Consider the following 12,198-nt stretch of genomic DNA (forward strand, 5'->3'; position numbering starts at 1 on the left):
AAGTCCCTGGCAGGGAGAGAAAAGCTCAGCATGGGTCAGGAGTTGAAGAAGGGAATGATTTTTGCAGGGAAAAGAAACTTCCTGCTTCTACATAGAGCAGAGAAAAGAGAAGAATTAGCTGGGTAGAAAGGCAAAATGAGCAATTGTAAGTACACAGTGCTGCATAATATGATGAGTGCAATATATTAAGAGGATAAAAGCTTTGATGGGAATTCATCTTTAATACAGAACATCCTTTCCTTGTGTTTTCCATGCCCCATGAAATAAATAACTTTCACCTGCATCTAGCATATGCTTATGAAATATCTCTGGTATAAAAACTCCGCTGGTCACCTTGCCAGCCAAAGATGTGATATACCACAACAAAAACATGACAGATCCAGACAATCACTGCAGTGCTGATTGCAGGATTAAAGTCTCAAAAATGTGTATATAAAAGGTAGGGTATCTCACTTACCACTAAGGACCTCATATAGAGTTGTGTGCTTCACAAATGCAACATTTCCTTTCTCAACTAGGCATCTATTGAGGAGTAGAAGAAATATATCATGTTTTTTTTCCAGTAAAACTTTTACACTGGGATTTAAGCATTTCTATAATATATGAAATATAAGAAAATCATCATCTAGCATGTCTTAGTGATCATAGCATGAGAAGCTTAGTTGTGAAGTCAGTTAGGCTAATAGCTTGCTACAATATGAAAAAAATAAGAAAAATATCATTGCTGCCATGTATTAAAGCAAGCTACGCCTAAAATCAAAGCCTTCACTTTAGTGGAGTTATCACAGTACCTGGGCTTGGCTTTTGGAAATGAAGAAGCCTCAATGTTATAAAATTATGGTTTTTATTACACCAACGCATTTCAGTGTCGAAACGCGTTGGTGTAATAAAAACCTGAATCATCGAGGATTCTTCATTCTCACAAGTGCAGCCCAGACATCGTGATATGTTCACTAAAGTGAATTGCTATCTGGAAGAATTTCTCCTCCAGTCATGCAGCTGCGGCCATAGATTTTAAGGCTCTTATTGGTGTTGTGTCTCTACACAACTCCCCAGGTGAGCACTACCATAACTCTCACCCTCTCTTATTTCTCCTGCGGTATTGCCCTATTGTACGCCTCTGTCCCAACTAGACCACAGTAAAGTCAAAGCCTGACTCTTTAGGGGTCTTGCAACATGACTAAACCTATAAGCCAAGTCAGAAACCCACCTTCTTCAGTGTAGAACAGGACTTGGCTGGCTGCACGAGTCACCCTTAGTGCAGGTTTGGGAAAGAGACTGGCACTACTTTTGGAGACCAACTCTATATAAGGAGTCTTATTGATAATGCACATTGGAAATAAAGTAAGCAAAACTAGCTCTCTCATAGTAAGATAAAACCGGTGAGAGAAAACTATGTCTAGTGCCCCCTTTTGGAGAAAGCTACCATAAAGGTCAGACATTGAATTATAGGATACTTATTGTACCTCTGATGGGTTGCACCAATATGATAATTCTTTCTTTATGGGAGAGATTTAATTTGCATACTGTTTCACATGGAGCATTGTCAATAAGAGTTCATTCTCGGCTGTTCTTCTCAAGGAGAGCTAGTAGGAGATCAGAAAAAGCTGACCAACCTGACTTCCTATGACATGTCATATGGACAAATCAAAAGATCTTTTTAAGATAGATTTCACTTTAAAACTTGGCAAACGCAATAGATTTCTTCTGTTACTGGATGTTTCATGATAACAATCATTGTCCTTTTACAAATAGAAGCATATGGATTTTATAGGGGAGGTCCAGCACTGTGAACCCCCTTCTATGAGCCATCATGGAAAGCCACTGCGTAAGAAAGGCTCCTGCTCTAATAGACCTGGCACATCCTTGCCTTACATAGGGGCATTTGAAGTCCTTTATTTATTATCTAAGCATGTCCTAGCTACATTCAGTATGGCCAGATAGAGCTGGGATGCATCTATGGGCCTAACGTTGCCACAATAGCATGGATCAGATATTATCCCAGCTGTCTAAAATATTGGGTTCCACAGTCCGGGGTATCTATGGTCAGATGCCCCCTTTGATTGGTTCATCAAATTCCCATGTGGTGTATTTGCAGACTGAGAATCCCCTGTACATTTAGGTCTTGGGTCCTAAAAATGACACTAAATGATGCCCTGACTTCAGTATATGTCATAATGACAAAGAGGATGATGTTTTATTATATGTTTGCTCATACATTATAGGTTTTACCCCTAAACCTAACCGGGAGATTTTTCCTTTTTTTCACTTTCGTTTTTTTTCCTCCCCTTTTTTCAAGAGTCATAGACATAGATGTATTAGGTCTTGTTTTTTCCTTGCACTATACACTGCAATGCCACAATATTGCAGTATATAGTGAAGACCACAGTCTCCTAAGCGTAACAGAGGCGGATCATCAAAGGACCACAGTCATGACGAGCATGGGGTTCTCCAGCCGATCCCCCGGCTTTCATAACAACCAATCAGTGCCCTGCGATCGTGTGGAGCGTCGTGCCCGCAGGTCTATGTGTTTTACATGCCAATGACAAAAATTGACAGTGTCGTTTAAGTGGTTTTGAGCGGGCAGAGCTCGGCTCCACCAGCTGCTATCAAAAGCAGAGCCTGTCAGAAGTAGCCATTATCTGCCGGCATTGATTTAAGCTCGGTTTCTGAGTTTGCATTGAAAACTGAGTTCTGACATATGACATTATAATACTTTATATCTTGGGAAAGAGATAAAAAATGTGTAAAACAATAATCTCTTAATAGGATTTTATCAATCCTATTAAGAGATTATTGTTTGACACATTTTACACAATTTACACATTTTACACATTTTTTACACAATGCAAGAAAAAAGTTTGCAAAAAAAAATTACAAAAACTACTGGTGTCATCCATTTTTTTATTTTTCTGACACCAGGGTCTGAGTGTCACCGCCTCTCTTCCCCATCTATGACTCATACCTGCATGCTCCATGATAGCCGTAGTACAATTCTTTGTTATTTGCGGAACACTTTGTGCTGTCCAGAGATTTTTTTGGGTCACCAACGCACAGTTTGCAGAGGTTAGAATTAACGTCAGCACCAGGGGCACAGCTCTCCTTAAAGAAAGTTGCTGAAAATGTAGAACAAGATAAACGAAGTTCAAATATGTTCTATCAATCACTACAGAAAGTATAATATCTCCTGGTAATGTCCACAACATAGTATTGTTTTTTTCATATGGAGCCACTTCTTTAGTTACATGGATTTCATCCACTCATCTCATCAGATGAAAAAGTCTGAAAGTCCACAAGAAATCACAACCTTTGTGACTCATCACGGAGAGGGCTGTTAATTTTAACTGATAGCATACACAGTATTTGGTTATGCAATCATATGCCCATGCCAAGGACACATCCACCTTTGTAGATAGATCCAGATTTCTCCAAAGAGGTTGGAAGGTCACTTTTAAGCCTTGATGTTCTGCTCGCTTGTGCTGATGGTGCATACATGTTACTGCTCCATACTTGGTCCACTTATGTGGTCTTTTATAAAATACTGAGATATGAACATGAGCAGAAAACCACCTCCTTTTTGAATGCATTAGATGGTGCTATATAATAATAATAATATACTAATAATTTTTTTTTTTATAGTGCTAACATATTCCACAGAATTCACTTTACAATTTTAGGGGGGGGGGGGCTTGAACAGACAAAAAGACATTACTAAATAAGCATAAATCAGATATTAAAAGGAGTGAGGGCCCTGCTCACAAGCTTACAGTCTATGAGGAAATAGGGGAGGACACAAAAGGTAAAATGTACAAATATTGTAGAATTCAGCCATAATATGCTAAGTAGGGAAAGTACATAGCACTACATGAACTGGTCTCCAGCCAGTATGTGTACAGTACAGACAGAGGCATGGATGGTATGAACATGATTTTGAAGAAAATTTTGATATTGGCCAAACTGGGACAGTTAGATAAGTGTGTTAAGGCGATAGGTCAGTCTAAAGAAATGAGTTTTTAGGGCATGCTTAAAGCTGTGGGTATTGGAAATTAATCGAATTGTCCTAGGTAGTGCATTCCAAAGAATTGGCGCAGCACAAGAGAAATCTTGGAGACTGGAGTGGGAGGTTGGGATTAAGGAGGATTTTAGTTTTAAGTCATTAGCAGAACAAAGGGCACGGGAAGGGGAAGGGTGGTAGACTGAGATGAGGGAGGAGACGTAGAGTGGTGCTGAATCATGGAGAGCTTTGTGGGTAAGAGTGATAAGTTTATATTGAACTCTGTATCGGATGGGCAACCAGTGCAATGACTGGCACAGGGAAGAGGCATCGGTGTATCGGTTGGAGAGCAATATGATCTTGGCTGCAGCATTCAGGATGGATTGGAGAGGGGAAAGTTTAGAAAGAGGGAGACCGATTAGTAAAGAGTTGAAATACTCCAGACAAGAATTAATAAGAGCTACAGTAAGAGTTTTTACTGAGTCAAAGGTAAGAAAAGTCCTGATTCTTGAGATGTTTTTGAGGTGTAGATGCCATGAACGAGCGAGTAATTTGATGTGAAGAGTGAAGGAAAGATATGAATCGAGTTTGATCCCAAGACAGTGGGCTTGTTGCTGGGGAGTAATGGTTGAGCCACAAACGGAAATGGCAATATCTGGCATAGGTAGGTTAGTGGAGGGAGGAAATACGAGTAGTTCAGTTTTTGACAGTTTCAATTTTAGATAGAGGGAGGACATAGTGTTAGAGACAGCGGAAAGACAATCACTGGTATTTTATAATAATGCAGGGGTGATGTCTGGAGAAGAGGTGTTTAATTGGGTGTCATCAGCATAGAGAAGGTACTGAAACCGAATCCGCTGATTGTTTGTCCAATAGGAGCGGTGTATAAGGAGAAAAGAAGGGGGCCTAGGACTGATCCTTGAGGAACCCCGACAATAAAGGGAAGGGGAGAGGAAGAGAAGCCGGCAAAAGACACAGTGAAGGAGCGGTCAGAGAGGTAGGAGGAGAACCAGGATAGTGTGACACCCCAGGGGTCTGGTTGTCACAGTAATAGGGATATTATGTCTGAGAGCAAGTGGGAGGTTTCTCTGGTCAGGAGCCCTAAGCATGCAACACGGCCTGCCCAGACCTGGGAGGGGAGGAATCTGCCCTTATAAACTGGGTCTGGGGCGGGATTAGAAGAGACAGAGCCTGCAGAACAAGCAGAGCAGTCAGAGCCTGGAGAGGGAAAGTGAGATCAGGAGCTCTGTAGGAGCAGAGGCAGAAGGCCAGGGGCTGTGAGCAGAGATATAGCTCGCCCTGGCTGAAGTTACTAAAACCGGACACAGGAGTCCGAGGCTGTGGGGACTGATATATACCCAGCAGCAGAAACCAGCCGGCAGGGGATTCCAGGTCCTCTGGCCATAGAAGCCCGGAGGCTCAGTCACAAAGAAGGGACCAGCGCCGCCATCCAGGAGCGGAGGCTAACAGAAGGCCCCAAGTCACCAGCCATACGGGTGAGCACCACACGGTATACTCAGGGACGTGGGCTACTTGTAACCGCTGACAGCAAGGTAGCCAGGAAGAGTGCAGATAAACGGGGAGGCCTACAACTCCACCAGGCCAGGGGAACTCCTGCTTGCTCGCAGACTGACCAGGCCCCTTATACTAGCCAGTACTCCCGGGAGGGTCTGCCTTGTACCATCAGTAAAGACCGTGAACTGCACCTCACGTCTCCGTGATTCCTTGCCGCACCAGCACCATTAGCACTGGGACCCTCACACCATCACTCCCATCATCTCTCACATTAGCTGCCCTGAGGCAATACTTCTCCCGTGGGGAGTTATCCCATACTCGGCTGCGCAAACACCATCAGCCTCAGCGGTCGGCAGCGCAGCGGCGGTCCCCACTGACCGCAATCCACGGGTGGCGTAGTCGGACATTTGCTATACATTAAGACTGCCACTGGTTTGACCACCCTGGGCACGGACCGGGTCACCGCCACACGGAGACTACAACCCCCAGCATTCTACAACAGGCCCGGTTCCGGGTTCCCCTGCACAACACAGGCCCAGGGGGCGCGTCAATAGAACAGTGTCCTTGAGGCCAATAGAGCGGAGCATAGTGAGCAGGAGCTGGTGATCCACAGTGTCAAATGCTGCAGAGAGATCTAGGAGAATCAGGAGGGAGTAGTGACCATTAGATTTAGCTGTTAGTAGATCATTAGAGACATTGGTGAGGGCAGTTTCAGTAGAATGTGAAGAGTGGAAACCAGATTGTAAAGGGTAAAGAAGAGAATTTTCTGAGAGATAGCGGATTAGACAGAAGTGGACCAGGTGTTCCAGGAGTTTAGAGATAAAGGGAAGATTGGAGACAGGTCTGTAGTTAGCAGCACAGTTCTGGTCGAGGGATGGTTTTCTAAGTAATGGATGTGTGCTGGCGTGTTTAAAAGACGAGGGAAAGATACCAGATGAGAAGGAGAGGTTGAATATTTTAGTTATTTTAGTTAGCTGGAGAAAGGGAATTAAGGAGATGTGAGGGAATAGGGTCACTGGTGCAGGTGGAAAGGCGAGAGGAAGCAAGGAGCCTGGTCACTTCTTCTTCTGTGACTAGTTCGAAGTCAGAAAGTGGGCAAGATGCAAGATGAGAGGGAGGAGCATGCATAACATTTGGGGATTGGGAGAAAATTTCCTGTCGGATATGGTCAATTTTTTCTTTGAAATAAGTGGCTAGATCGTCAGCGGTGAGGTCGGTGGTCGGGACCTGTGCTGTTTGATTAAGGAGAGAGTGAAAAGTGTCGAAGAGGCGTTTAGGATTATTGGACAGTGAGATGATGAGGTTGTTAAAGTAGGTTTGTTTGGAGAGGTGAAGGACGCAGTTATAGATTTTAAGCATAAATTTATAATGGAGGAAATCTTCGGCCAGATTAGATTTTCTCCACAGCCGTTCGGCACACCTAGAGCACCTAGTGCTATCTTTTTATTGGAAACCTTCAGGCAAACTTAGGCAGATATGTGTGAGTGTCCCAATGTGTACATGTTGGTATATATGTATGTGAGAGTGTCACAGTGTCTAGATGTGTGCTGTGTGCCATGCAGAAGTGTGTATGAGTGTCTCTATATATATTTTTTAACAAACATAAAAAAAGGTTTCAACTTTCCTTATACTCAAACACAGCTCTGAAGCTCCCAACCCCAGACACATCCAACAATCAATGAGCCAGAAGGCTGTGTATTTATCCTCTGGACTCCACCCTGGGGTGGAGATATGGTGAACATCCTCCCACACACTCTACAGCTGTTCACTCAACCTAGCCATAAACATAGCCGATTAACCCCTCTCAGCACTTTGCCAGTGACTTTGTCACAATATGTATATATATATATATATATATCCCCTTAGTGACCACCATTACGACTTAAAACTGACCTGAGTTATAAGTGAATAGCATCCCCCGACAGTACACTGTAGCTGACACCCTGCTGCATCAGTGACGATCAGTGTGGGCACAGACCATGGCCGTTTAACCCCTTAGATGCTGCTGTCAATAGTGACTATGGCATCTAGGTGATTAACATAGTGTGGACTCCCTCTTTAATCCCATCAGCATCCTGAGATCATGACCGTGTGGTCCTGATGGTTGCCATGGTAAATCACAGCTGAATAACGGCGTTAGAGTCTGACGGCTATAGTGACTTGTTCAGAAGTCAGCAACATTTAGATCAGGGGTCTCAAACTCGGCTGGGTATATGGGCCGCACATGGAAAAAATTTGAATTTGGGGGGCCGCATTCTTTGTTCAATGTGACATTTTTAGTGATACCATTTTTTTTGTATACACCTTTTGAACATTTTTGCCGTGTTTATTTTTTTATGGCTTGGATTGTTATGGATGTGGCGATAATAAACGTGCACTTTTTTGTGTTTACTTTAGTTTACATATAAAACAGCATTTTTAGTGCCCAATATTTTTTCATGCTTTATTTTATTTTTTATTTTTTTTACAATTTTATTTCCCCCAATTGGCCACATACAGTAATATTGTCTTACAATTAGCATCATATAGTAATAATGGAAAACATCTTGTAGTAATGTTCCCCATCCAAGTCCCCATCTTGTACTAATGTGCCCCATCCAGGTCCCCATCCTGTGGCAACGTTCCCCATCCTGGCGCCCATCTTGTACTAATGTGCCTCATCCAGGTCCCCATCTTGGGGCTATGTGCCCCATCCAGGTCCCCATCTTGTGGCAATGTTCCCCATCCAGGTCCCCATCTTGTGGCTCTGGTCCCCATCTTGTGGCTCTGGTCCCCATCTTGTGGCTCTGTGCCCCATCCAGGTCCCCATCTTGTGGCTCTGTGCCCCATCCAGGTCCCCATCTTGTGGCTCTGTGCCCCATCCAGGTCCCCATCTTGTGGCTATGTGCCCCATCCAGGTCCCCATCCTGTGGCAACGTTCCCCATCCTGGCGCCCATCTTGTACTAATGTGCCTCATCCAGGTCCCCATCTTGGGGCTATGTGCCCCATCCAGGTCCCCATCCTGTGGCTATGTGCCCCATCCAGGTCCCCATCCTGTGGCAACGTTCCCCATCCTGGCGCCCATCTTGTACTAATGTGCCTCATCCAGGTCCCCATCTTGGGGCTATGTGCCCCATCCAGGTCCCCATCCTGTGGCTATGTGCCCCATCCAGGTCCCCATCCTGTGGCAACGTTCCCCATCCTGGCGCCCATCTTGTACTAATGTGCCTCATCCAGGTCCCCATCTTGGGGCTATGTGCCCCATCCAGGTCCCCATCCTGTGGCAATGTTCCCCATCCAGGTCCCCATCTTGTGGCTCTGGTCCCCATCTTGTGGCTCTGGTCCCCATCTTGTGGCTCTGTGCCCCATCCAGGTCCCCATCTTGTGGCTCTGTGCCCCATCCAGGTCCCCATCTTGTGGCTATGTGCCCCATCCAGGTCCCCATCCTGTGGCAACATTCCCCATCCTGGCGCCCATCTTGTACTAATGTGCCTCATCCAGGTCCCCATCTTGGGGCTATGTGCCCCATCCAGGTCCCCATCCTGTGGCAATGTTCCCCATCCAGGTCCCCATCTTGTGGCTCTGGTCCCCATCTTGTGGCTCTGGTCCCCATCTTGTGGCTCTGTGCCCCATCCAGGTCCCCATCTTGTGGCTCTGTGCCCCATCCAGGTCCCCATCTTGTGGCTATGTGCCCCATCCAGGTCCCCATCCTGTGGCAACGTTCCCCATCCTGGCGCCCATCTTGTACTAATGTGCCTCATCCAGGTCCCCATCTTGGGGCTATGTGCCCCATCCAGGTCCCCATCTTGGGGCTATGTGCCCCATCCAGGTCCCCATCCTGTGGCAATGTTCCCCATCCAGGTCCCCATCTTGTGGCTATGTGCCCCATCCAGGTCCCCATCTTGTGGCTATGTGCCCCATCCAGGTCCCCATCTTGTGGCTATGTGCCCCATCCAGGTCCCCATGTTGTGGCTCTGGTCCCCATCTTGTGGCTCTGTGCCCCATCCAGGTCTCCATCTTGTGGCTATGTGCCCCATCCAGGTCCACATCTTGAGGCTATGTGCCCCATCCAGGTCCACATCTTGAGGCTCTGTGCCCCATCCAGGTCCCCATCCTGTGGCTATGTGCCCCATCCAGGTCCCCTCTTGTGGCTATGTGCCCCATCCAGGTCCCCTCTTGTGGCTCTGTGCCTCATCCAGGTCCACATCTTGAGGCTCTGTGCCCCATCCAGGTCTCCATCTTGTGGCTATGTGCCCCATCCAGGTCCCCTCTTGTGGCTATGTGCCCCATCCAGGTCCCCTCTTGTGGCTCTGTGCCCCATCCGGGTCCCCATGTTGTGGCTATGTGCCCCCTGTGCTGTTCTTCACACACATAAAATAGAAAAAAAAAAAGATGATTCTCACCTGTCCTCCGTTCCCTCGGCGGCCTTCCTGCAGATGTGGCCCGCAGGCACCACAGAGTCCGACCCCTTGAGGATCCCAACCTGGTCCAGGAGGAGCCGCCGACAGCAGCGCTGCATTGCCGCACAGAGACTGTCTCCCAGCACAGCATTTTCAATGTCAGCCGCCAGCCAATCAGAGGCCAGCAGCTGACATCTGCATATGGCAATGACGTCATACTCGCTGCGCCGACACGCAGATATCAGCTGCTGGCCTCTGATTGGCCAGCGGCTGGCATTGGAAATGCAGTGCTGGGAGACAGTCTCTGTGTGGCAATTCAGCGCTGCTGTCGGCGGCTCCTCCTGGACCAGGTCGGGATCGTCAAGGGGTCTGTGCCTGCGGGCCGCATAAAGCAGCCTCAGGGGCCGCATGCGGCCCGCGGGCCGCGTGTTTGAGACCCCTGATTTAGATGGTAAAAATAAAATTTTTCTTATCTGTCATGCCACTTTGCATTAATTACTGAAAATTACCTTAAGGGTTAATAAACTACAGCAGCAGTACAGCAGTTTTGCCGTTTGCAGTTTTGAGAGGTGCTGCTGTTTTTTTAAAGTGGTATAATTTTTTTTTTTTTTTAAATATATAGGTCCCCAAAGTCACTTCAAAACTGAATAGTTCCTTAAAAAATAAGTTTTGTAAATTTCCTCCCCCACTGTGTTACTTAATTTCCTGTGGGCCCCGTCCCCCACTGTGTCACCTAATTTCCTAAAAAACTAAAATTACTGCTACAATTTTAAAGAAATATAATAATAAAAGAACATTTTACAGATGGTGCTGATGTAAGGCAGACATGAGGTAAAGGTTCTTTGTTAACTATTTTGTGTGGTATGACCATTTGGATTAAAAATATAATAATCATTCAAAGTTTGAAAATTGCAATTTTTTTTACATTTTTTCAAATTTCATATATTTTTATAAATAAAAGCAAAACATATCAACCTAAATTTACCATTATCATAAAATATAATGTGCCACAAAAAAACAATCTAAAAATAAAGGGACACGTCAGATTTGAAAAATTTGGCCTGGTCGCTAAGAGGATATATATGAGGGCAGCGTTCAGCACCCGGCGCTTGGGAACAGCGCTAACTGTACCGTTGATTCCCAGGCGCCGGTACGTGTGCTCCTGATGCGGCACACGGGCGGCACACGTATGCCACACACGGACACACAGGACACGGATATCTCCGGTACTGGTTTCCCCAGTACCGGAAATATCAGGATGTATGAAAGAGCCCTTATGCATTCACATACTCAGTGATGCATTGATTTTGAAGGCTTGTCAGAGGAATCAGTGCTCAGTATTAGGCTACGTTCCCACAATGAGCTTTTGGTGAGTTTTTGATGTTGCAGATTTTCTGCCCCCATTAAGTAAAATAGGTTACTTGCATTTTTCAAAAATACGCAGCCTGAAAAACTCACCAAAAACTCATCATGGGAGCATGAACTTAAAGAGGCTTTCTAATTATCTTCTACATGCATACATGGCTAGTCTGCCTTCAGATTTCCTGTTTATCATGAGGCGGTGCACCTCTGTCTGATTGACACCAGCAGCGTTGTTGCTCCGCTGGCCCGATGCTGCTATATGAAGCAGCTTCGCCTCTGCATCATTGGAGCAGCACAGAGGCACTAAAGCAGATAGAGACATTGGGAGCTAACAGTGCGCTCCAGCCATCTGGCCATCTTCAGAACAGCCCTTACAAGCTCTATTGGAAAGAGCTTGTGAGTGCTGCTCTCATTGCTTAAGAGACCGGCCGCCACTGATAGACTGCACAGGTGGCTGGTAACCAAGGAAAGAGCCGTAAACTATAAAATTAAAAATCCTGCATCTCTTCAGAACATAGAGGATTTTTAATACTAAGTTATTTGCAAAGTTGCCTGTTTTTACAAGCATTGAGCAATTGAACCATTAATGATGAGGAGTATAACCTTTTAAATATTTTACAGGACACTTACACATGTCACAATTGCCAGTTTTCTTGTGTATAAGGCCAATAGGGATATTCCATCCAGCGCTGCGTCCAACAGCCGTGTGACATGATGATTTGCCTTCCAGATTATTCCATGAGATGGTCGTGTCGCTCGCCTTTACGACAGCAACAGCGTAATATGAGCCTTTGGAGAGAAGAAAAGGGCAATTATTTTCATTACCTGAAATTTATTATTTCAACAACAATACTAAAGAATGTCCTTCTATTGTGTAACATAAGAGAAGAACATAGCAAACAGCCATCCAGATGCTAAAGTGAGGGAATGTCCTTCTTTTAACACTA

At 45.5% G+C, this 12,198-nt stretch overlaps 1 protein-coding gene across 1 annotated transcript in view; it reads right to left on the reverse strand.

The window, feature by feature from the left end:
• Window positions 1-12,198, reverse strand: part of LOC141258987 (serotransferrin-A-like) — a 58,426-nt gene that overhangs the window by 7,951 nt on the left and 38,277 nt on the right. The window contains exons 12-14 of the mRNA XM_073674336.1: window positions 11,882-12,040; window positions 2,966-3,116; window positions 458-522 (exon numbers count right to left, since the gene is read on the reverse strand). Of these exons, the coding sequence (XP_073530437.1) occupies window positions 458-522; window positions 2,966-3,116; window positions 11,882-12,040 (375 nt within the window). The remainder of the gene's footprint in view (window positions 1-457; window positions 523-2,965; window positions 3,117-11,881; window positions 12,041-12,198) is intronic.

This window comes from Phyllobates terribilis, unplaced genomic scaffold (genome assembly GCF_046119375.1).
Source record: "Phyllobates terribilis strain yellow unplaced genomic scaffold, ASM4611937v1 Scaffold_3__8_contigs__length_932513732, whole genome shotgun sequence".
In the NCBI taxonomy this organism is placed as follows: Eukaryota; Metazoa; Chordata; class Amphibia; order Anura; family Dendrobatidae; genus Phyllobates; species Phyllobates terribilis.